General features: G+C 34.7%; 1 protein-coding gene across 6 annotated transcripts; it reads left to right on the top strand.

Moving 5' to 3' along the window:
* Positions 1-280: 280 nt before the first annotated feature.
* On the top strand, positions 281-23,415 carry mef2ab (myocyte enhancer factor 2ab). Of its 6 annotated transcripts, none has more exons than XM_058782057.1 (11): positions 281-500; positions 8,072-8,255; positions 12,834-13,037; positions 16,518-16,652; positions 17,677-17,854; positions 18,398-18,457; positions 19,527-19,669; positions 19,783-19,809; positions 20,849-20,966; positions 21,074-21,200; positions 21,919-23,415. In XM_058782057.1, exons 2-11 carry the CDS (start codon positions 8,202-8,204, stop codon positions 22,247-22,249), a joined length of 1,377 nt encoding a protein of 458 aa, XP_058638040.1. In that variant the 5' UTR covers positions 281-500; positions 8,072-8,201; the 3' UTR covers positions 22,250-23,415. The 6 variants fall into 6 exon arrangements, with proteins under 6 accessions (XP_058638040.1, XP_058638046.1, XP_058638044.1 ...); XM_058782060.1 differs by lacking the exon at positions 281-500 and adding an exon at positions 868-951; XM_058782058.1 differs by lacking the exon at positions 281-500 and adding an exon at positions 6,804-6,937.
* The last annotated feature ends 744 nt before the right edge of the window (positions 23,416-24,159 follow it).

Here is a 24,159-nt window from a genome sequence, read left to right as displayed (position 1 = left end):
TCCTCAAAATTATTCATTGATACATTTATGCACAAATGTCCGCTAATGTTGAGATAGATAGATAGATAGATAGATAGATAGATAGATAGATAGATAGATAGATAGATAGATAGATAGATAGATAGATAGATATAGATAGATAGAGATTCTGGTGATGTAATTGTTAATAGGCTGTACTGCATGAGGCGTTGTGTATAATATGGCATGTTATCTGGTGACACAGAAGCTCGAATCAATCAGTGTGTGTGTGTGTGTGTGTGTGTGTGTGTGTGTGTGTGTGTGTGAGTGTGAGAGAGAGGTGGGCTGGAAGGTCTCTGAAGGACACTGATGGAGGAGGGAGGAGCTGCCTGGGAGCTCTGGATCATCCAGCAGCGCGTGCAGGAGAGCAGGAATGACTCGGGATAATAATACAGTGTTCATCAATCCTCATCTTTGAATCCATCCCTTCGGTTTGCGCTCCTTTTGTCTTTCTCCAACTCTGAGAGCGTCCGCGGCTGAAGGTAAGAACTCAACTGCTCTGAGATAGCAACGTGATTAAAACGCTCGTTGGTGAACCGATCAGTCACATTAAGTAAGGTGATTTCACGTTGATTTAATTCGCTAATTTATTCCCGTTGATAAATGAAGTCACGCGCACGTGTGTGACGTCATCGGTGCTCGGCGTTCACGCGCTGTTGTTGTTGTTGAACGCTTCTGTCAGTGATGTTGGGTTTCATGAGAAAACACGGAAAGCAGAAAGTTACCGCCACTTTGGTTTATAAACTGAGTTTATTGAATTGCTCTTTTGTCGTATAATAGGTCTATATGCTCGATATTAGCTATATCTACCCGTTTGCTGTAACGTCTCGTTTTTAGTAGTATTTTTGCATGATTTAAATGTTATTTGCAGTATTTATGATATAATAGACTACATAAATAATACAAATTTAAGTGTGCAATCACGAGGAATATGTAAGTTATACAGAGTATTATGTGAGCTTTGTTGTTAGTGCATTTCAGGCATTTGCACTAATCCCCTCAAAATAATTGGACTCTTAAAGCCAGATTTAATGTATAGATGTCGCTGCATTAGATAAGAAAATATTAGTGGCATAAAGGCTTTTATGTGCATTTGTTTATTTATTACTTTTCAAAATGAAGGCAAAAGAGTAGGCTAGTGTGAAGAAGTCTGGTTATCAAATATTAGTAAAACTATTTTGAACATTGACAGGTGAATATAAAAGCAAAATTAATTACAAAATGGTTTAGATGAACATATTTAAAATGATTTCAGGTGTGAATTTATTATGTAGGTCCTTGTATACTGCATGTTGTATAATACATTTTAACATTAGGAGTTTATTAAACAGTGTGTTAACGTTGTATCACTGGCTAATTTGCTTTCTGCTCCCCAAAAGTCTATGCATCAATTTAGGAGTTTTAAGAGGCAAGGACCAATTTCATGGCTTTGATTCTCCTTCTACACACTTTTCAGACGGCATTTGACCACTTCAGATTATCAGTTTACCTAGACTAGCTCAGCATTTGTAGACTGTATAGTTATACTGGCCCTTTAAAACATGCATGTTGTTTATATGTGTAATTTTATGTTTAATCCATTACATTTATTTAACGGCTTGTCTAACCTAACATATGCATGTTTAAGTAATACTATCATACATTTCAGAAGTGTTTTTGAATTGTCTGTACTTCAGAAGAATGCACTGCATGCTCACATGGAGTCAAATTCAAAAACAGAGCCATAAACCTCTGGCTGCCTTCTGCCTGACCGCCGCTCCACATGTTTGAAACTAAATAAATTGACCATCTTTCAGAAATTATACTCGATAAATACAGAAATCAAACATAATTGTCTCTAAATATTAGCTCCCCAGTCTGACTTCCTGCAGTCCCATGAAGCTTGCTTTTGTGAAGTGTAAATAGAAACGTCTGCGCTTTGCCAAATCAAACTCTACATTCGATTTTAGGAAGGAGCACGAGTGCGCTTTATTAGACTGACTATTAAGATTCAGTGATCGCGGCCAAACCTGAGGGCTTGAGGGTTGGCGCTGTGCCTCTGGGATTTGACTGCCAACTACTCTAGCTGTCTGGCAATGCTTAAAATACAGTATAATACGGGATACAATTCTGTTGTGAGCCACAAGCCATATTGTGTTATTACATCTAGCAACGGTTTAGAACTATAGGGAACAATTTGCACATTATATTTGCTAAGAAGTAATTCTTTAAAGACCCCCTGCTATCTGTCTGAGATGGCAAACAGGAACATGGTTTATCTAACTTTAGCCGCACATTATTAGCTCTTTGATAATGTAGTCAAACCAAAGGCTAATGATATCAATTACCATTATGTGCCCAGCATTGTAAAGAGTGATACATAAAGTGAATTAGCATTCTGATAGATCGACTTGTACAGCCCTGTATAATTCACTCTTCCTCTTTGGAATCAGTTTCTGGTTCAAACATGGCTGAATTAAACCAAAATATTACCACTTGTTTAGCGTTTACTATTTCAGTTAGCCGAGTGAAAGTGGAGCAGTAGCCAGAGCTTGCGTGACTGAGTGAAGGCAGGGACTAATTTGCATATTCATTATCTGTGTAAACTAAATGAGATATAAGGGTGCAGTAGATTTATATTGAGGCCAGACGTGAAGAAATTATTTTCATTATTAAATATGCCCTTTTGATTATCAAAGATGAGTTTTAGGCGATAAAATTTGTGATTGCAGGGGGACTTTGAGATTAGTTTGTGAGAATTGCATTTTTAGGGGGATTTTTGAAGAATAGAGTGTTAAAGCATGGTCACATTAATAAAATGTATGCAAAATGTATTGCAGAGCGACAGTAAACGTGACCATGCATGCCAATGGGAATTTTCTATATTATTACATGGGTTCCTGCAGTAGCCTACATGCCTACATATTCTGCAGTTCAATTATTTTTGCATAATGGCCTTTGTAATTTACTGTTGTACATGGCAACCAATTTCTTAGTTTTAGTGGTGTATTTTTTTTCATGTAATAAAATAATTTATATGCAAATCAGTATTTTATGTCTATTTAATGTACAGTCAGCTGATCACAAAACAACCCTCTTTCAGGGTGGGGTTTATTTTGTGATAATGATCAGAATTTGAATTGGTTTCATTTAAGCTCAGTTCCATTCATATACGTTCACTCCACTCATATTTGCTATGTGTTGTGTCTTTTTACTTTCCTTCCTCTTTTGACCTTGTCGATATGGAGGATCACATGAGGTTTCCTGATCTAATTGGAGTTGGCTTAGTCTTCTTTTAATCCTATTCCTCAAAGCAATCCTCTCTAGATCTGTTAAGGATCTTTGGTGTGACCTTTGACCCAGTAACAGTAGTATTGCATAGCGGTTCACATTTTTCTGTCATTTTATGGATCCGACAAGTAGGTTTCTGCAAGGAAAGGGAGATTAGGTTGTCTCTGTAAAATAAACTGCATTTATATTTTATGAAGGAACTGTTGCTTCGTTAGAGAGTTGAGGGTTTGCTGTTGTAAAATGTTAGAGGTTTGTTAGGAATTCTTTCCATCCAGGGTGAATTTTCCATAATCTGGGCTTTGTTCACACTGCTAGTATTTCAGATTTGGTTTTTTGAATCTATTGTTTAGGACTGACTGTATGAAATCATATCAGTTCGTTCAAACAGTGTAGTCAATATTTGGTTTATATACTCTGGTTGCAATGACTAAAGACTTTCTTCTGGAACTTCTCAGAGCCGCTGTCAGTGTGGAAAGAGAGAGGACGGAAAACTGGTTATTTTGCCTCTGTGCACATGATATACATCCATGCATATGCTGTTTTTGATTTGAGTGCAATTGACACAAAAAAAAATGGCTTCAGGTCGAGACATTCCTCATTCTAACTAATTCAGAGACAACATGAGATTAGCGTACATTAGTTCTCAGCGTGAGTTTTATGATATCATGAAGAAGCACAGCGGGATGGAGTCTTGTCAGTAGCTCTTACGTCTGGGACTCAGCAGGGATTCTTTGGTTGTGTGTGCTTAAGTCCTAACATAAATAGGAAGCGTTCTATTTGCTGAAAGGGCAGAATATTAACGACTGAGCAAAAACAAATCTGAGGAGATATTCTTGCACAAATGCTTTTAGAACCTGTAAGGAATAGGCTTCTGGGGATATTTGGCAGATCTTATTAAGTGTGTTTTTAGTTTTTAGTTTTGACTGGGCTCTTTTATATGTAAGGCATGATATTTGTAGATAAAGTATTTATTTTGTTTTCTAATTCTTATTTTATATTGCACAGTTGCAACTTTATAGTGACCCAGGACGACAAAACCAGTCTTAAGTGTAAATTTTTTTCGATTTATACATCATCTGAAAGCTGAATAAATAAGATTTCCGTTGATGTATGGTTTGTTATGATCGGACAATATTTGGCTGAGATACAACTATTTGAAAATCTGGAATCTGAGGGTGCAAAAAAATCTAAATACTGAGAAAACGCCTTTAAAGTTGTCCAAATGAATTCTTAGCAATGCATATTACTAATCAAAAATTAAGTTTTGATACATTTACGGTAAGAAATTTACAAAATATCTTCATGGAACATGATATTTACTTAATATCCTAATGATTTTTGGCATAAAAGATAAATTGATAGTTTTGACCCATACAATGTATTTTTGGCTATTGCTACAAATATACCCCAGCGACTTAAGACTGGTTTTGTGGTCCAGGGTCACATATCTCAAAATTGTGACTATAATGTGACTCATCATTTTGACATTTTTATTTCACAATTACAACAAATGTTTCTCATAAATCAAAAATATATAAAAATAGGTAATACTTTTATTCAGCAAAGACACATAAAGGCCTGGTTTTAGACTAAACCAGGATTAGACCATAGTTCAATTAGGAGATTTAAATAATTTTTATAAATGTGCCTTAGAGAAAAACATTACTGGTGTGCATCTTGAGACAAAACAAAGGCACTGATATATATTAAGATCAGTCAGTGCAAGTTTCGTTCAGTTGAAACAGCTCAGACTTACATTTTAGTCTGGGACTAGGCTTAAACCTTGCCTGTGAAACCGGGGGTAAATTGATTAAAAGTAAATACATTTCTAAAAAAATATTTCAATTTCAAATAAATGTACTTTGAACTTTGAACAAAGAATCCTGAAAAAATGACAATTTCTACAAAAATATTAAGCAGCACGACTGTTTTCAACATTAATAACAAAAAGATATGTTTCTTGAGTTTCTTGATATGTTTCTTGAGCAATTTCAGCTTTGCATCACAGGAATAAATGACATTTTAAAATGTATATTGAAATAGAAAGCAGCTGTTTTAAATTGTATATATTTCACTAAATTATTATTTTGTACAGCAAATAAATCAAATAAATGCAGCCTTGGTGAGCATTACAGACTTTTTTCAAAATGTTTTTTTTTTTACTCCAAACTGGCTCTTTACAGAAGTTCATCAGGCTGTTGTGCGTTATAAAATAAACCAGTCCAGAACTCGTACAATTAAATCCTGATTACATTTCCAAAAACTCAAGAAACTCCGTCTGAATACATCTACAAAAATGAATGTTTCTGACAGTAATGACATAAAACAATGCAGTTAAATTACATCATAATTGAAATAATTGCTTATGCAGATCTTCTTGAATAGCAAAAACATGGAAATATAATAAAATGTTCAAAAACAAAGAAATAAGACACATGAGGCCCCCGAAGCCAGATGTTTTGCAGAACGTAGCTGTGTCAGCCTGCATTTATTATGGAAACAATCACACAACCCTTAATTACTAGACAAGGCCTAGGTTGGATAGAGTCGTCCTCATATAAGACCACAGGGTATAATGCTGTGTCCATGTTTTGTGTAGTGAATTATAGTAAAAATGATTTATGTAAGGAGGCCAGACATTTACTCAGCTCCAGAGCACGGCTATAAGCAAGATTATGTCATGTCTGTGTGCTGTGTGACAATGCCAGTTGTGTTTCTGACTGAATCGCCTTGGTCTGCTGGAAAACATTTATCTGTTTTAGTCGCTCATTGTAAATGGTGTTTGTCTTTATCTGTGCAGCAGCACATCGTTCAGTTCCTTTCAAGAGAGTGTGCATGAATTAAACAACAAGTACTGGTGATTTATGTTATTCTATGCTATATATATATATATATAGAGCATAGAATAACATATACATATATACACATATATATTTATACATATATACATATATATATATATGTGTGTGTATATATGTATATGTGACCCTGGACCACAAAACCAGTCATAAGTCGCACAGGTGTATTTGTAGCAATAGCCAACAATACACTGTAAAGGTCAAAATTATCGTTCTTATCATAACTATCATTAATTATCGTATTTAATGTTAAAATTATCATTATATTTTTCTTTTATGCCAAAATCATTATGATATTAAGTAAAGATCATATTCCATGAAGATACTTTGTAAATTTCCTACAGTGAATATATCAAAACTTATTTTTGTCCTATCCTAACAAAGCATACATCAATGGAAAGTTTATTTATTCAGCTTTCAGATGATTGTTTATGTTACACAATGTGACCTTGTAAATTACCCCTAGGGGACAAATAAAGTGTTTGAATTGAATATATGTTATATTTTCATGTATTTATTTATTTTTTCTTTCAGATGTCTATAGAAACAGTATGCACCGAATGAACTGAACATGCTTTTTGTTTGCATTTCAGGAAAAGTGGTGTTTTATAAACCACAGATGCAAACCCTCTTCAACAAGAAAGTATAACTATGCAAAGTGCAAATCCTAGACAGCAGAAAAGTTGCAGTGTGTCTCACCGCTGCTGTGACATTCACTCGGAAATTTGCATGATGAATCTCTTAGCATTTGAATAGCATATAATTCCTGCATGCATTCCCTCTCTTTTACAGTAGGTAAATTATTAACAATAAAACATTATAAATATTGTCTTGTGAAATAAAATGTAATTTTTACACAATATATAATTTTTTTATATTTTATTTTTATTCCAATGAAATTTTAAACATGCAGTCTTAGTTAATATACGACCCATAGGTATTCCTGTAGCTCAAACAGGGAATGCATAAATTGATTTTAAAAATTGCATACCTTGATTGCAGTTTATGTTGTTTCCAGAAGCATAAGTGTGAGACACAAAATGTAAATTTGAATGTATAATCCTAAACATACAAGATACAAAATGTAAAAGCATTGCTAAAATATACAGTGTTATTTTATTGCATTGGCTCCTCCTTCTTTTTTTCACTTAGACAGAGTTGATAGATCATATGTAAGGCATCTTGTTGGTTGCCCTGGTAACTGTGGAGATGAGCGGGAAGGTGTGAAAGTGCAGGAATACGGGTGTTGTTCCTTTGTCTTCCATCAGATCTCAAGATCTGCTTCTTCACTGAGAACATCAGGCAGGAATTCTCTAAAAAAGCCTTTGTAGCCACTTTTTTAGTTCTTATGAGCTCCAGAAATAGTTGGAGTGATACATTTTTGATCTTTTCTTATATTTCTTGGGAAGCATACTGAGTGAGGAGTAAATGCAAGCTAAAGTAAGTTTCTCTCTTGGATGTATATTGTACAGGAAGGTAATGACAGGCTGTGATGTGTCAGGATTCCCCAGATTACATGTTTCAGATTTATGTGGGATTGTGGTAGATTATGCGCACTAGTAGCTGTATGATGTGGTTTTAATGGGAAATAAGGTGGCTTGAATCCATGTTAATGAGAAATACTGTTACAGTACTTGTGCAGTGACTTTTCCTGCCCCCATAATCCAGTGGGGTTAGTGTAATACTGATGCTGTTTACACCAGCCAGCAAATCAGATTACAAGAGAGATCTTGAAAATGGATGAGTTCAGAAATGTGTGCTTGATTATGCTGCCGACGACACTGAAATGTTGCTTGCGATTTTTTTATTCTTCACTCACTTTTGTATTTTCCTCTGTGCTGTTTATGGTACTTATGGAAATTCTGTACATTTCCATATAAGCTTTGTACGTCATCTTGCCTGACATCTCCTTGCATCTCTTGCAGGTTCTGGTGTGGTGAAGAATGCAAAGAGGAGGTGTTTTCTTACGATGCAGTAAAACCAAAACATAATCTATCGTAATCACTGAAGAGCAAAGAGGATTTTGATTTGCAAAGAGAGACAAAGGAAGTGACAATGGGACGAAAGAAGATCCAGATAACTCGCATAATGGATGAGAGAAACAGACAGGTGAGATGAAGATGTCTGTTTCATGAATCCAGAATAAAACTGTAGTAAAAAAAAAAAATGTTGGGTGCTTTCCAAGTCTGCTGCAACATTGTAAAAAAAAAAAAGAAAAGTTGAGCCAACTTAAAATTTTAAGGCAACCAGCTTCAGCAGATTTTTGAGTTTGCTCAACTTATTTTTGTGGGAGATTCTCAAATTTTTGTTGTATAAACTTAAAACGACAAGTTGAGAAAACTCAAAAATCTGCTGAAGCTGGTTGCCTTAAAATTTTAAGTTGGCTCAACTTTTTTTTTTTTTTTTTACAGTGTAGATGTTAAAGATAAATGTGCATTTAATTGTAATTTGTGGAGAAAAAAAATCAAATATATATACACTACAGTTAAAAATTGTGTTTGAACTCTTATTCAGCAAGAATGCATTAAATTGACCAAATATGACAGCAAAAGCATTTATTATGTTACAAGAGAGTTCTTTTTCAAATAAATACACATTAAACTTCCTATTCATTAAATAATTATTTTAAAAATGCATCACCGTTTCCACAAAAATATTAAGCAGCACAACTGTTTTCAACATTGATATTAATAAGAAATGTTTCTTGACTGATTTCTGAAGGATCATGTGACACTGGAGGCGAAAATCAGCTTTGCCATCACAGGAATAAATTAGATTTCAAAATGTACTATAATATAAAACATTTATTATAAATTGTAATAATATATCATAATAGTGCTGTTTTTATTGTATTTTTGATCAAAATATTGCAGCCTTGGTGAGCATAAGAGAAATCATTTAAAAATCTTACTTTGTGAACTGTGGTGTATCTTTGCACATAAATCAGCCATCAGTCAAACCAGTCTCTAGATATCAGCATTAACTAGTATGAAATAGCAGGTAAAAGAGCAGGTAACTATTATAAACCGCATTTTTTTTGAAGGAATTGGTCAAAAACGTACTTAGACTTACAAATCAAACACAAACATTTAAGTTATAAGTTTGAAGTGATTCAGTGACTTATTCAATGACTCGATTGGAGCGTTTCTGCGCTGAACCACAGCTAGTTTTGTAGTGCTTCCTTTGAAGGGTTAAAAAATGGAATTGTTAAACTATCAGAATACTTAAAATCCTTTAGATTCTAATCCATAATCAACAGCATCTGTAATTACTGGATACACATTTTTATGACACAAAACGGTGCCTTGAAGATTTCATATAAATCAGCTTTGTAGACCATTGGAGTAGCGGGAACGTCCCACACCTTAATCCCTAACATACATTGATTTATATCTGTTCAAATGTTCGCTCAGGAGCGCCCTGTGTCTCTAAAGCGTGTTTAATGAATGTACAGGTCAGACTCGGGTCTGTCGGGGTGGGACCGGGCTGACCCTCCTCCATGCGTCTGCACATAGGAGCTCTTGTCTGGGTTCCTCAGCGGGCTGCAGTCCCTGTGGTGTGGTCGCAGTAATTAGAGCAGTTCAGGGCTCCACATCTCTCATTAGGACACTGGTCAGTCTGAGGGCTTGTACAGTGTCTCTCTCTGCCCCTGACGGCCATCACTCACAGCAAAACCACAGGGACAGGCCTGAATTTACCCAGTCTGCACTGGAATCTAAATTTAAAATACCAACCCGCACCACAAACCCTATCTAGTCTGGGCACTCTTGTTCAGCAGAGTATTTTTGGTACACACAGTGTTTTTGATCAGTGATTTACACACTGAAGGTTTTTAGTCAGTGATATACATATGTAGAAATAGGTTCCTGTGTACATGAATAATTCCTCTGTACTGTATGTTGTTAGGTTGGTGTTAGTTTACTATATAGTTGAAAGCCTTGATATATTTTAAGTGATAACATGATGCAAGAAGCCCAGTGATTTCATGTTAGCATTATCGTTAGAAAAAAACATTTGCTGTTAACATATTTTTTAATGTTTTAATCTTTTGTTAACCAAGGTAATAGTAAAACAGTAAGGCAGTAATATTGTGAAATATTATTACAGTTTTAAATAACTGCTTGCTATTTGAATTAGGGATGTTCATTTCGGTTATTTTTCCTAACCGACAACCGACGCTCGTTAACCGATTATTAACCGTTAACCGACAAGATTATTTTAAATTAGAACTAAAATTTAATTAGAAAGAATAAGAGTGTCTGTGACCCATTAACAATACTAACATTTGTTTTCCGGGGATTAATTTTACATGCGCAAAAAGCAGCAAACAACCCTTTTACAATTCCGATTATCTTCATGACTAAAAGTAGTTGCTTCCACTGTTAGAAGGAAAAAATAAAAAATCAAGTGATTTCTCCAGCGCCGCACACTGTTTAGCATTCTACCTTGACAATGCAGCCTGTTCATTATCATTATAAAAAACAATCAGTCAAACATATGGGGAAAAAAAAACAAAAAAACACTGCTCTGTTTATAAATATGTAGTAAAATCTGTGCCGTTAAGCGTTATCACCGTACCGCCGTGAATTTATGCAAAACATTTTGTTTTACGTGGATATTGGAACGCGAGTGAAGTAGGCCTACAGCTACATAAAAGGTAAATAATATTCTGGCATTCAAATACATCGCGAATATGGAAACATTTGATTTTGTGTCGAACGAAAGACCCAACATTGGTTTCAGTTTCGTTTTAGCCTTAATTCGTTTTGGTTTGTCGCTATAGCTTCTTACATTTTTAATTCTTGTTCTTTTCTAAATAGCCTACTGTTAATTGAAAGGATTTGTTGTGGAGTGAGGAGAACTATAATAGCATAGCTATGTTTACAGTGTTTATTATAATATTTGTAATTCGCGTCGGCCTATTTCTGAATGAAATAATAAAATGCGACTTATAGGCGATTTATTTTTTTATACGCGTAGCTTATTGTAACCATGCATTAAACCTTTTAAAATATCTTGATAAATTACTGAAAAAAATAAAAAAAATAAGTGACTTTAAACCGTTTAACTGATTGTATTATCGCCTCTGGTTTGCTCAGTTGGGGACACTTAATTTCTAGCGATTATCGCCGATTTGATTGCACAGATACTATTTAAACTAAACTGAGCTAGACAATGAAATCTCTGAATTCAATAATGAAATGCCTTTAACTGAAAATTGAGTGTTTAATCTTATCATTATACATTACTGACACTCTATCCTCCAATTTGATACTGTTAAGTGCTTTGACACAATCTGTATTGTAAAAGCGCTATATAAATAAAGGTGACTTGACTTGACTTGACTATTAATCGGTGAAAATTCTTATCGGTCGGTTAACGGTTAAATGGTTAAAATGAACATCCCTAATTTGAATATATTTGAAAATGTAATTTATTCTTGTGATGCAAAGCTGAATTTTTTAGCTTCATTACTTCAGTGTCACATGATCCTTCAGAAATAATTCTGATTTGCTGTTCGGTTTACATTTATTATTATTATTAATGTTGAAAACTTAATATTTTTTGTGGAAACTGATTTTTCAGGAATCTTTAATGAATAGAAAGTTTAAAAGAACAGCATTTATTATCAATAGAAATCATTTGCTGAAGAAAAGTATTAATTTCTTTCAAAAATTTTACTGACCCCAAACTTTGAAATGGTACTGTACACGATAGTACATCAGATGATAAAAACATAGTATTATCATAGTTCACTTATTAAAAAAATTACATGTACCATAATTGTACCACAGTATTCCTGGAAGTACCATGGAGTAGGCTACCATGTTAAAAAAAAATGGTATCATGGTACATTTTCATGGTATTATTTTCATAGGATACTATCAATGTACATTTGTTCTGCCAGTTTGTTTGAACAAATTTTTTCACTTGTTATCCAAAAGCACTAATCAATCCTCTGTAAGAGTCTCTGGAACGCTGTGTTTGAGCATTTCTAATGTAATTTTACACTGTGACATTGACAACAAACATGGAAAGAGTTTGTTCTCGGTGTTTCATTTACTGCTGTAAGAATTTGGCCCTCAGCTGTGAAGTGGCAGCAAGCTTCAGATTCCTCAGGGAGGGTGATAATTGGCAGGAAACATGACATGATCTGGCAACCCTGACAGCTGGGTCCCATCAGACAGTCGTGAAGAATGACTTCTTCCGATACTATTAATGAGCATACATTCAGAAAAAATAGTACACTACCGTAGTAGTTTCTGTAAGAGTATTAAAAGCTTGGAGTTGTATTAAATGTTACATATACTGCCATTTAAAAGTCAGATGATAAAACATACAGTAAAAGCATTAATATCGTGAAATTATTACAAATTTAAAAGCACTGTTTTCTGCTGTAATATATTTTAAAATGAATCAGCATCATTACTCCAGTCGTCAGTGTCACATTTTTTTTTTTTTTTATTAACAGAAAGGTGAAAAGAGCATATTGAAATTGTGTTATTACATCCATAATTTGTTTCCATAATCTAGCTTTTGTTTGGACGTTTCTTTTGGTTTGGTCAAAACCAATTATAACCAAATCAGTCAACAGTGAACAGATGTTGATCAAGTTACTTGAACTCCTTTTTGATATCTATGACCACATTTCTAAACTTTTTAATATTTCTCCTGTCATTTTTCTAGGTGACGTTCACAAAGAGGAAGTTTGGTCTGATGAAGAAGGCGTATGAGCTCAGTGTTCTGTGTGACTGTGAAATAGCTCTGATTATCTTCAATCGCTCCAATAAGCTCTTCCAGTACGCCAGCACAGACATGGACAAGGTCTTGCTCAAGTACACAGAATACAACGAACCTCACGAGAGCAGAACCAACTCGGACATTGTAGAAGTAAGTGGCTACACACTTCAGCGTGTGAAGTTCAAAAGCAGAATAAAATCTCAATCGCTATTTGTTGCAATATAATTACCAGTATTAAACTGACCGGTTTTAATGTGCTCCCATGTATATTTAAAAATGCTTTGCTGCTCACAGATATCTCTTATGACGTTTCACAGTAGTGATCTTGATTCATTCTGAATATTATGACCTATATCTGATCTCACAGAATGGCCTTTAACAGATTACACTAATGCATGTAGTAGCAGAAGCATCTGGAGATGCAGGCTGCTTTTACTGTTGCTGTAATACAGTTAGCAAACAGTTGGGACGCATTTCAAGCATGCAGGCTGAAGTAATTATAGATCACTGTCTTCAGTGAGGCATGTGCTCAAATTACATCTTCATTTTCACATGCATTTGCTCTATTTACAATTAACATGTGATGCTAGCCAAGGTTATTCTGTGCTTTTTCTTTTTTTATGTTTTTATAAGCAATTGTCATCGGTGTTCACATTTATTCACGGATGCTTTCATCCAAGGTGACTCAAACACCACCTGTGAGAAGTTTGGATTACGATTTTTTTATGATTTTGAAAGCCATCTCTTATGCTCACAAAGGCTGCATTTATTTGGTCAAAAATACAGCAAAACAGTAATATTGTGAAATAATATTAAAATAATTGTTTTCTGTGGAAGGCCATTTCTGGCACAGGATAAAAAATGTAATTGTTGCAACCTATTTTATTTTTTTAATTCCCTGGCAGAAATGGTCTTCCATAGTTTTCTATTTGAATATATTTTAAAATGTAATACATTCCTGTGAAGCAAAGCTGAGTTTTCAGCATCATTACTCCAATCTTCAGAATCACATGATCCTTCAGAAATCATTCTAATATGCTGATTTGCTGCTCAGCTTACATATTGTACCAAAAATGTCATTTTTTTGTATGTGCAATATTTGTTTGTGATTAGCAATGAGACTTTTAGGTTTAAAGTGAATGCGTGTTCAGCGTCTAGCTATAGCTAAATGCTGGTGCTGAAGTCATGTGAACAGATTTTCTGTGAGTGGTGCTAATTGGTTGTAGCTAAAAATAAGGATCCAGTCTTATCCAACATTCATACTGAGGAAACCTGAGATACTATCAGTCAAGGACGTGGCTTTCTTGGCGAGCGCTGCTCTCATTAGCCTCCATGAATCACAAATCGCTTATGTGTACCAGAAATGCATTTCTGAATCAGGACTTTGTGTCTCACATTAGCGTACACACTTACTACTGAGGTTGTGATTTACAGTATATTAGCCTGCCATATAGCCTATAGGAACTTTGAGCTTAGTTGCCACTTTAATTTGATATTCAGTTATAATATGCATCCAAATTATTTTAAAGATTGATTGATTGATTGGTTATCTAAGAAAATTAATAAACCTGCCCCTAAGTTACAAATAATTATACTTCAGTGTTATAGGAATAGTTCACCCAAAAATGACAATTTGCTGAAAATGTCCTCACCCTCAGGCCATCCAAAATTTAGATGAGTTTTTTTCTTCATCAGTACAGATTTGGAGAAATTTTGCATTACATCACTTGCTCACCAATGGATCCTCTGCAGTGAATGGGTGCCGTCAGAATGAGAGTCCAAACAGCTGATAAAAACATCACAATAATCCACAAGTAATCCACACCACTCCAGTCCATCAATTAACATCTTGTGAAGAGAAAAGCTGTGTGTTTGTAACAAACAAATTCACTGTTAAGACGTCTTCAACTTGAAACCAGTGCTTCCAGCAAAAATACAAATCCATAATAGTGCTTTCTCCAGTGAAAAAGTTGTCTCATCTAAATCAGGAGAGAAATATGCACAGATTAAGTTACAAGTGAAAGCAGTCCAAAACGGTTCTAAACAAATATATTGGTAGCTTTTTATGTAAGAGAACAACAGGGGATGGATTTTGTCACTGGAGGAAGCGTTATTATGGATTATGAACCCTGGTATTTAGCCCAGAAACAACTGTTTGCTGTGGTTTGAAATAACTTTCAAAATGGATTTGTTTCTTACAAACACTGCTTTTCACTTCACAAGACATTAATTGATGAACTGGAGTGGTGTGCATTACGTAGTAGATTATTGTGATGTTTTTATCAGCTGTTTGGACTCTCATTCTGACGGCACCCATTCACTGTAGAGCATCCATTGGCGAGCAAATAATGTAATGCTAAATTTCTCCAAATATGTTCAGATGAAGAAACAAACTCTACCTATTGGATGACCTGAGGGTGAGTAAACTTTCAGCTTATTTTCATTCTTGGGTGAACTATTCCTTTAAGAAAAATGCAAATGTCCAGTTGCAAAGAAAAAAAAAAAAAGCAATCTTTTCCTCAAAACAGATTGGAATGAGATTAAATGAGAAAAACTTTGCTTTAGCCTCCTGCTTCTAGTACAGTATGCATCTCTACAGTTTCTGAAGAGATTTAGTTGAGATTTGTAAGAGAATATTGTGTAATTTTTGTATTTTTGTGTTTTATTGGAGATCGACCATAGCGGACCATTTCACATTTATTACTGAATGACCATACCTAGGAAATTGGTCATAAAGTGCATTAACTTCTTCAACCTGGACGTCCTGGAGCCAATGATGATGATTAGAGTAGGGCAGATCCTGTCACATTAGTCAAAATCTTCACTGCATATCTTTTTGGTTTTGATTTTCATATTATTATTACATAGATTTGTTTTCCAGATTAATAGAGAGTCAGAACCTCCTAGCTGAACTCTTCAACCTCTTTCTGAGTCACAAGTGTAATATAAGGCCCGGTTATAACATTAAAGCACAGAGTTACAGCATTACAGACGCCTGAGGATGAGATAGGCTTCTGATTTCCATTCACTCTCATAAGGGCTCTTAAACCACTGCAAGAGGGTCCTCAATAATCTACGTCCTGCTTTAGCACTGTGATATTCAGTAATAGCTAGGAAAATATTCTGTATGGATATAATACTTGATGACATTCGCCAAAATGAGCAGTATGTAACCGAGTTTAATGTGTGCAATACTGCATCCATAATGCAGTGTACTCGACTTGACTTTCCATTTCCAGTGTGATAAGAGATCATAACTGGATGGAAATTGTTAAATTAAACATTCAATATGATGAGGTCACATGACAACAATATAAAACTCTATATTAGAAACATAATAATGCCTACTTTTTTACTTCCTATTTAAAAACAAATACAAGGTAGTATACAGTGTAGCTGAATAATATATTTTGTATTTGGTTTATAGTTAATCTCTTACAGTATGTATCATTCTCATTTGATGCTGTTCCGATATTATGTCTGCAGTGTGCACTCCATCCGTTTATAGTAAAATGTATTTTCAAAGAAGAATTATCTACATTTGTGTATTGCTATCAGACTATCAGACATTGAAAATCATAGTGAATGTTAGAGTAATGCCATCACACTGTTCTTTGCTGCTCCTTACAGGTGCTGAACAAGAAGGAGCAAAGAGGTTGTGACAGCCCAGATACAGAAGCTTCATATGTTCTCACGCCTCACACGGAGGAGAAATATCAGAAGATTAATGAAGAGTTTGACAACATGATGAGAAATCACAAAATTGTAAGCAAAGTGTGATGCATGTTTTACATCTTGGCATCTCTGTTAGACTACACTACTGTTCAAACCGTGTTCTCATCACACCACCTTAGAAACTACAAAGCAACACCTTCTTTACCCACCTACACTGTAAAAACAGCCAAAACACCTTAGCAGCCGCCTAGCAGCGTCCTTGCAACCTTCCAGAACTCTAGCATTTGCACAGGTAACCACTACTAATCAGTGCTGGGTAGTAACAGATTACATGTAATCTGGATTACGTAATCAGATTCCAAAAATTAAGTCCTTGTAATTAGGTTATATTACATTTTTAAAAATTCTCATTATCAGATTACAGTTACTTTTTTATGGATTACATGATTACGTATTATTCACACAGTGGCAGTAAATTATTCATAATTTATTGATTCACCCCGTTCTTATTTCTTTCTTTTTTTCTGTATGAACCTACCACTTATATACATGAGACTAATTATGCAAAGTAAATAAACACTGAAAAATTATGTCTTCATCATATCCAGTGACCTAATATTGGATAATATTTTAAACCTGGAATACTTTGGCTATGTAATGTCATGTTTATTAATGTTTGTTCATATAATGTAGGGATTCCCAAGGTTTTGACATTTTTATGATTTCATTAATTATTAGCTTTTCATTAACACCCTACAGTGTTTTTTCCACAAACCCTAGTTTGGGAAAACCTGCTGTAATATAATGTTCAATGCTTATCTTGATATTGATAACCAAAAATGAAATATATTTTCTTTCTTTCTTTATTTATTTTATCAATATGATACACAATAATCACATTCAAGTCTTAGTGACAAACAAGTTGGGTCAAAAGTAATTTAAAAGTAATCAAAAAGTAGTCAGACTGCATTACCTAATATGTGTAATCCAGATTATGTTACTTGCTACAAATTTTGTAATGTAATTTGGAATCAGTAACTCACTAAAATTTGTAAGTACTAATCTAACTTGTCCCTTCACATCTCTCTCACATCTTCTTCTCTGTCTTCATCAGCCGGCTGCTCTGGGTCAGCAGAGTTACTCGATACCGCTGACTTTGCCCATCACCAACCCCACCACGCTGTCCTACAGCACAGACAGCTCTCTGGACACCCCAGTGTCCCTCAGCGGGACGAACATGCTGTCTCTGTCCTCCAACAGCCTCCAGAGCAACAACAGCACTGCTGTCATGGGTCAGTATCTACGGCACATCATTACCATCATTTTTTGAATGCGATACCATCATGATATGGTTTCCTGGACATGATGCATGATAATGCTGTGCTGTACAATAGTAATTCCATGTTATGTTTTGAGGTAGCTTGGAATTCCATGTAAATACAGTGGTTGATATGCTCATCATTCCTTTCTCTGGTACCAAAATATTATGGTATTGCCATTGCTTTGATTCAGTCAAAGTGGTTCCAAACCTGTAGAAATTTGCTTTAGCTCTTGGACATAAAATAAGATATTTTGAACAATGTTGCTTGATGGTAGCCATTGACTTCCATGGTATTTTTTCCCATACTATGGAAGTCAGTGGCTAGTATTTGCTGTTTGGTTACCAACATTCTTCAAAATATCTTCTTTTGTGTCCAACAGCTGAAAGAAATTAATTCAGGTTTGAAACAACTTGAAGGTGAGTAAGTGATGACAGAATTTTCGTTTTTGGGTGAAGTGTCACTTTTATCAGTCATATGAGGGTCTTGTTTGTTGATTAATTTTCATATGTTCAGATGGCATGCCAGGTTCGTCAGACGTCATTCTTCCAAACGGTGTGCACTCCAGTCATATGGGTAGGTACTTCCTTTTTTGGTTAACTTATACAATGTGCCCGAATGTAATAATACATTTTCTCTAAGGTGTCAGTCTGTTTAAAGAACAAACATTAAACATGTGATTTACTTCCCTGCATGCTGTGCAGTTCTACTTATGTGAGAGATAAAATTACAAACCATTCATAAATCAGGTGAATGTTTTTAAAGAGCTGGATGTGTATATCATTTACAGTAATTTACTGTATTATGGGCATGAAGCCATCAGGTTTTCACTATACTGTACTGCACATATATATGTTGCATATAAATGAAAGTAGCTGAGAATGTGGCAGATCCTGTATGTGTATTTATACAGTCTGTCCGTGTGTGTTAATCAGTAATGTTGATTGGTGTGGGCAGGATGCTTTTTATTCACCACTAGTCTTTTCTGCATTTCTGATTTGTCTGTTAATGAAATGCTCCAGGTTAAAGACAAGTGAAGCTCTATATCTTATATAGTTATAGAGCTTCACTAGGCCTGTATGCTGTCGTTTACTATAGAATATATTTAGTTGTTTCTCAAACAACTGAGAATGTGTTTAAAAGGTTTAAAGCCAGAAAATATATACAAGTGAAATTGTATATAATTGACAAAAAATGGTCAAATGAAAATTAAATACACTGCCATTTAAAAGTTTGGGGTCAGGTTTTTTTTTTTTTTTTTGTAAGAATTTAATACTTTTCTTCAGTAAGGACATATTAAATTAATAATTTGAAGTGACAGCAAAGACAGGTTATAAAAGATGTTGTAATAATATGTCACAGTATTACGGTTTTTATTGTAGTTTTGATCAAATCAATGTAGCCTGGCCCTTGATGAACATAAGAGACTCCTTCAAAGATTCAAAGAACATTAAAAAATCTTACTGACACCAAACTTTAAAATGGAGCTGTACATGCCAATAATATTTTTCAGTTTTAAAATTATTTTGTTATCATTGATCCTGTGCCCACCCAAGGTTTACATTTTTGACAACATTAGTGCACAGTTTCAACCTATACCTCTATTAAATTGTATTAATATCCCTTTTTGCTGTGCCTCATTCAGCTAATGGCTTTGTTGGCGGTTCAGAAGGAAACAGTATGGGAAGAGTCGTTTCTGCAAAATCTCAAGCGTCGTCAACATTGGGCCGCAAACCTGATCTCAGAGTGCTCATTCCTCCTGTGTGCAAGGGCACTGCTTCTTCACTGGTGAGAGTTTCTACAGATCTGTAATATGTCAGTGAAACATCCTGAAATCATTAGACAATGAGAAAGTATTGACTTGTCTGAAACCGTCCTTCCTTAAATCTATTTCTTGCAAGCCACCAGAGGAAGGAGAGGAACATTTGGTAAGGGCAATTTGATAAAGTTTTATTCAGAAAAGCTCTGACTCAACTACGTCATACAAAATGTAAGAAAATTCGGCTGTGAAACAGCTGCCTAATGTTTAACAGTTACATGCTGTGAGGCCATCTAGTGGTTCAGTGAAACATCACAGTCAAAGCTTACACTGAAACCTTCATAAACTGCTCAGTTTATGATTAACTTAAAACTATATAATATTAACTGAAAACCTAGTCCCAAAGATTATTTAGACAATTAAGAGATATGTATATTGCTTTGTTCTGTTCTGTTCTGTTTTTTTTTTTTTTCAGATTTGTATTTTGTTGTTCTGTTCTTTTATTTTATTTTGTTTTATTTTTGTTTTGCTTTGTTCTGTTTTGTTTTCAGGTTTTTTTTGTTCTGTTCAGTTTTGTTTTTTGTTGTTCTGTTCTTTTCTTTTATTTTGTTTTATTTTGTTTTGCTTTGCTTTGTTCTGTTTTGTTTTCTGTTATGTTTTGTTTTTTGCTTTGCTCTGGCCTGTTCTGTTTTTTTGTTTGTTTGTTTGTTTGTTTTGCTTTTGTTCCATTATTTTATTTTATTTAGTTTTGTTTTATTTATTCCTATTTGCTTTGTTCTGTTTCATTTTATTTTGTTTTGTGTTCTGCTCTATTCCATTATGTTTATTTTATTTGATTATTTTGTGTTGTTCTGTTTTGTTTTTCATTTAATATACTGTAGTGTCATTTAGTTATTTTAAGTGTGGTTGAAGTTGCCCAAATTTGTTGGTGTTGTTTATGTTAGCTGATTAGCGGCACTTATTCATAATATCAGCTCCAACTCTGCATTATTTTGCAAAGTAACGTATGTTAGTCTGCTTACTGTGACAGTGCAGTATGATATACCAACACCGATGGCGATTAACAGAAAATATTCAAAGGATTTCATTTTTGAGTAAAATATGAAAATGAATGAATAGGGAGCATGTAATTTTACTATTATCTCTTTTCCTCAACACAAATCAACCACTGTTGTTTGTACCATGTTCTTTGTTTATTTAAACCTTAGAGAATAGACAACTCTGAGTCCAGCCAATCACTGACCACACCCGTGGTATCCGTGGCAACCCCCAGTCTACATCCCCAGGGCCTTGTGTACTCAGCCATGACATCATCGTTCACTACAGGTATATAATTGACCTATACATAATAAATCATCTAATAATACTAGATTCTGGGCCTCGTGACGCTGGTGAATGACTATTTTACTATTTAACTCTTTCATTTCTTACAGATTTTGCCTTGAGCAGTACAGAGCCCAGTTCTTTACACAGCTTCAGTTCGCCAGACGCTGTCACATCAGGAACAGGGTCTTCATGGAAACACAGTCATCACAGTCAGCCAGGCTTCAGTGCTCAGAGGTGAGGATGTGGGATTGAGGTGGGATTTTTGGTTCAAAAGGGTCTTGCACAACTAGAAATGCACAACTGCTTTCACAAACCAACTGTTGTTTGTGAGAACAAAACGAGAAGGTTGTTTCATATTTACTTTTTTTTTATGGTTAACATTTTATTCTTTATGAATCATGCACAATCAGACCAGTAATTTGTGTTACAAAATAAGATATCAATTTTGATTGCATGTTGACTTCAAGACATACACTACCGTTGAAAATGTTTAGGATTGGTGCACTTTTTTGCATTTTTTAGAAGTCTCTTATGCTCATCAAGGCTGCATTTATTTGATCAAAAATACTTTTTACATATTACATACATATTTCTGTGATGCAAAGCTGAATTTTCAGCATCATTACTCCAGTCTTCAGTGTCACATGATTCTTCAGAAATCATTCTAATCTAAGATTTGCTGCTCAAGAAACATTTCTTATTATTATCAATATTGAAAACAGATGTTCTGCATACTATTTTTGTGGAAACTGGAATATTTGATAAATAGAAAGTTCAAAAGAACAGCAATTGAAATCTTTTGTAACATAATAAATTTCTTTATTTTCACCTTTGATCGGTTTATTGCATCTTGGCTAAATAAAAGTATTAATTTCTTTCAAAAAAAAAAAAAAAAATCTTATTGACTCATTTTTGTAAATAACATACTAATAACCATCCTTGTTCTCTCCAGAACCACACAAGCTCAAATTCATGCTTCTGACTCCACCAACTCCATCAGCATAAAATCAGAGCCCATCTCCCCTCCCAGAGAGCGTGCCGGTCACTCGCTGTACCCCACCATCCACACCAGGCCTCGGCCCAGCTCCGGACAAGAAGTGGGCCGCTCTCCTGCTGAGAGCTTCAGTTCTTCTGGTAGTTCATATGAAGGTAGTGACCGTGAGGACCAGCGGCTGGACTCTCACCCAGTCACCGCTACATCAGGACAAAGATCATCACCAGAGACAGAGAGACAGGAAGATCCCTCATTCAAACGCATGCGCACAGACAGCTGGGTAACTTAGGATGTCTTTTGAAAGTCACATTTTAGTTAATATGCAGACTGCTGTTGTGCAACAAACACAAAGTGCTGCTTTAGAATTGTGAAGAGCTGTCTCTGAAAGGGAAATACAAAGACAGTTATTGTAAATGAGTGCGTTCCGTTGTTTGTATTGTTATAGGATTTTTTTATATTGTTAAAAATGTAAGTTATGAAGTGTATGACACTGTTTTGTCAATAGAGGGTTAGCTTTGCTGTATTATTTGCAGTATATTATTTTTTGCAAGCCAAATGTGTGATTTTATCTTTTGCATTTTTATCTGAATCCTCAATCAAAGCCATATAAATGTTGATAGGGATTTACTATTTGCTGTCGCTTAGTGTATGAGTTTGAGTGATCAATTTTTTCTAAACATTTTTGTGCTATGGGGGAAAAAAAAACAAAATATGATTTAAAAAGTTTGAAATAGCAAACTTAAAATCTTCTATGGAGTGCTTACTTGTCTGTCAAGTTTTAGATGAACCTCAGGTATCTGCATTTCAATCATCAACTGGCAGCCAAATGACACCTTTAGTTATTTCAAGGTTTGTGTAGAACAGATGATAAAATGGCCCAAAAATAATTGATTATTTAGATTTATTAATGTAACCGCCTAGCAACGCCTTTGTGGGTGATACAATGAGCTAATCATAAATTTGACTTTTGTTCTTAAAACCATAATCCCTCTATAAGAGAAAACACTATAAACATGTCATATTCACAAATAATTTGCAAAAAATGTAAATACTGGTACTTTAAAATACCTGATAACACAAGCATTTAAAAAAATATATATAAAAAGTATTTAAATGTCTTTTATAGTGTTTTTATCCTTTATTCTGATTCTGCTGAATGTGATGGGAGCAGTCGAGCTTTATAGCCATTTACTAGTACATTAAAATCACCGTCTCCAAAGAGATAATTATGTATTTTGCTGCTAATACCAGGTTTTATTTGACAGCTGTTCCTCTTTACTGACACAGTGTGTTTGTTAAGCCAGTGTCCTCAAAATCTCCCTTCATGCCATATAAAATCATTTTTCACAGATGCCAATGCAATCTATGGAACTCTATTAGTTGTCTCAGTTTGCTCTCAAATCAAGCGGACCCCTTTATTGTTTGTACACCATGATAAATGGCAATAAACATATTACTCACTTCTGTCGCTGTCTGTGTGGTTTAACTGCTTTAGAGATATAAGGTTTCATCTATATAATAATTAACTAGGTCATTCACTTCTGCAGAAGACTGTTTATGGTTTTTAACAGGATGTGAATTCTTTGATGATGTTTGAGGTTTTTTCCTCATCACCGCACAAGTGTTTAGAGTTGACATTGTTCCCACCGGTTTCTCGTTTGTTTTGCACTGAACACTACTGGAAAGTCGTGTTTAAAACCATAACTTCACAAGTTTTAAATGTAGTCAAAGGGATTTTCTTGAGTGATCAGAACTCTTTGCATAATGCTGTGAATTCATTTCTGCAAGAATGCAGCATAATGCTTTTGAGTTACATTTTAGACTCTATTGCATCAGTAGTTGCGAAGACGATATTTAGCTGATTCAAGAGGTGTTGCATCTGATCAACCTGGGGTGCCCCAAAATATGATAATATATAATAAACAATGATAGCCTATAATCCCTGCAATTTTACAGTTACTTGATCTTTTTTAACCACTAGGTGACAGTGCACCTAGTGGTGCATAAACAAACTAAACTGAATTTATTCATCCAGTATTTATTTTCACTAAAGACCGTTTTCGTTTGCAGATTGAATTTGAGCATGTTTGTCATTTTCATAACGTCAAGACAGATTTCATGCACAGCGGAAAGAAAACATGCAAAGAGTTTGTTTATATCCTAGTTAATAATAACGTTATCTCACAACTGGAGAAGAAT

This window comes from Onychostoma macrolepis, chromosome 07, assembly GCF_012432095.1.
Source record: "Onychostoma macrolepis isolate SWU-2019 chromosome 07, ASM1243209v1, whole genome shotgun sequence".
NCBI classification, from domain to species: domain Eukaryota; kingdom Metazoa; phylum Chordata; class Actinopteri; order Cypriniformes; family Cyprinidae; genus Onychostoma; species Onychostoma macrolepis.
Note: the sequence above shows the minus strand (reverse complement) of the source record. Positions and strands in the feature narration are given on the sequence as shown.

What these genes read in the sequence shown, in the direction of transcription:
- mef2ab (XM_058782057.1), top strand. Translation starts at nt 8,202, where the DNA reads ATGGGACGAAAGAAGATCCAGATAACTCGCATAATGGATGAGAGAAAC. An exon ending in TGTGCACTCCAGTCATATGG is followed by an intron (nt 18,458 to 19,526) that starts GTAGGTACTTCC and finishes TGCCTCATTCAG; the next exon opens with CTAATGGCTTTGTTGGCGGT. An exon ending in CCAGGCTTCAGTGCTCAGAG is followed by an intron (nt 21,201 to 21,918) that starts GTGAGGATGTGG and finishes TGTTCTCTCCAG; the next exon opens with AACCACACAAGCTCAAATTC.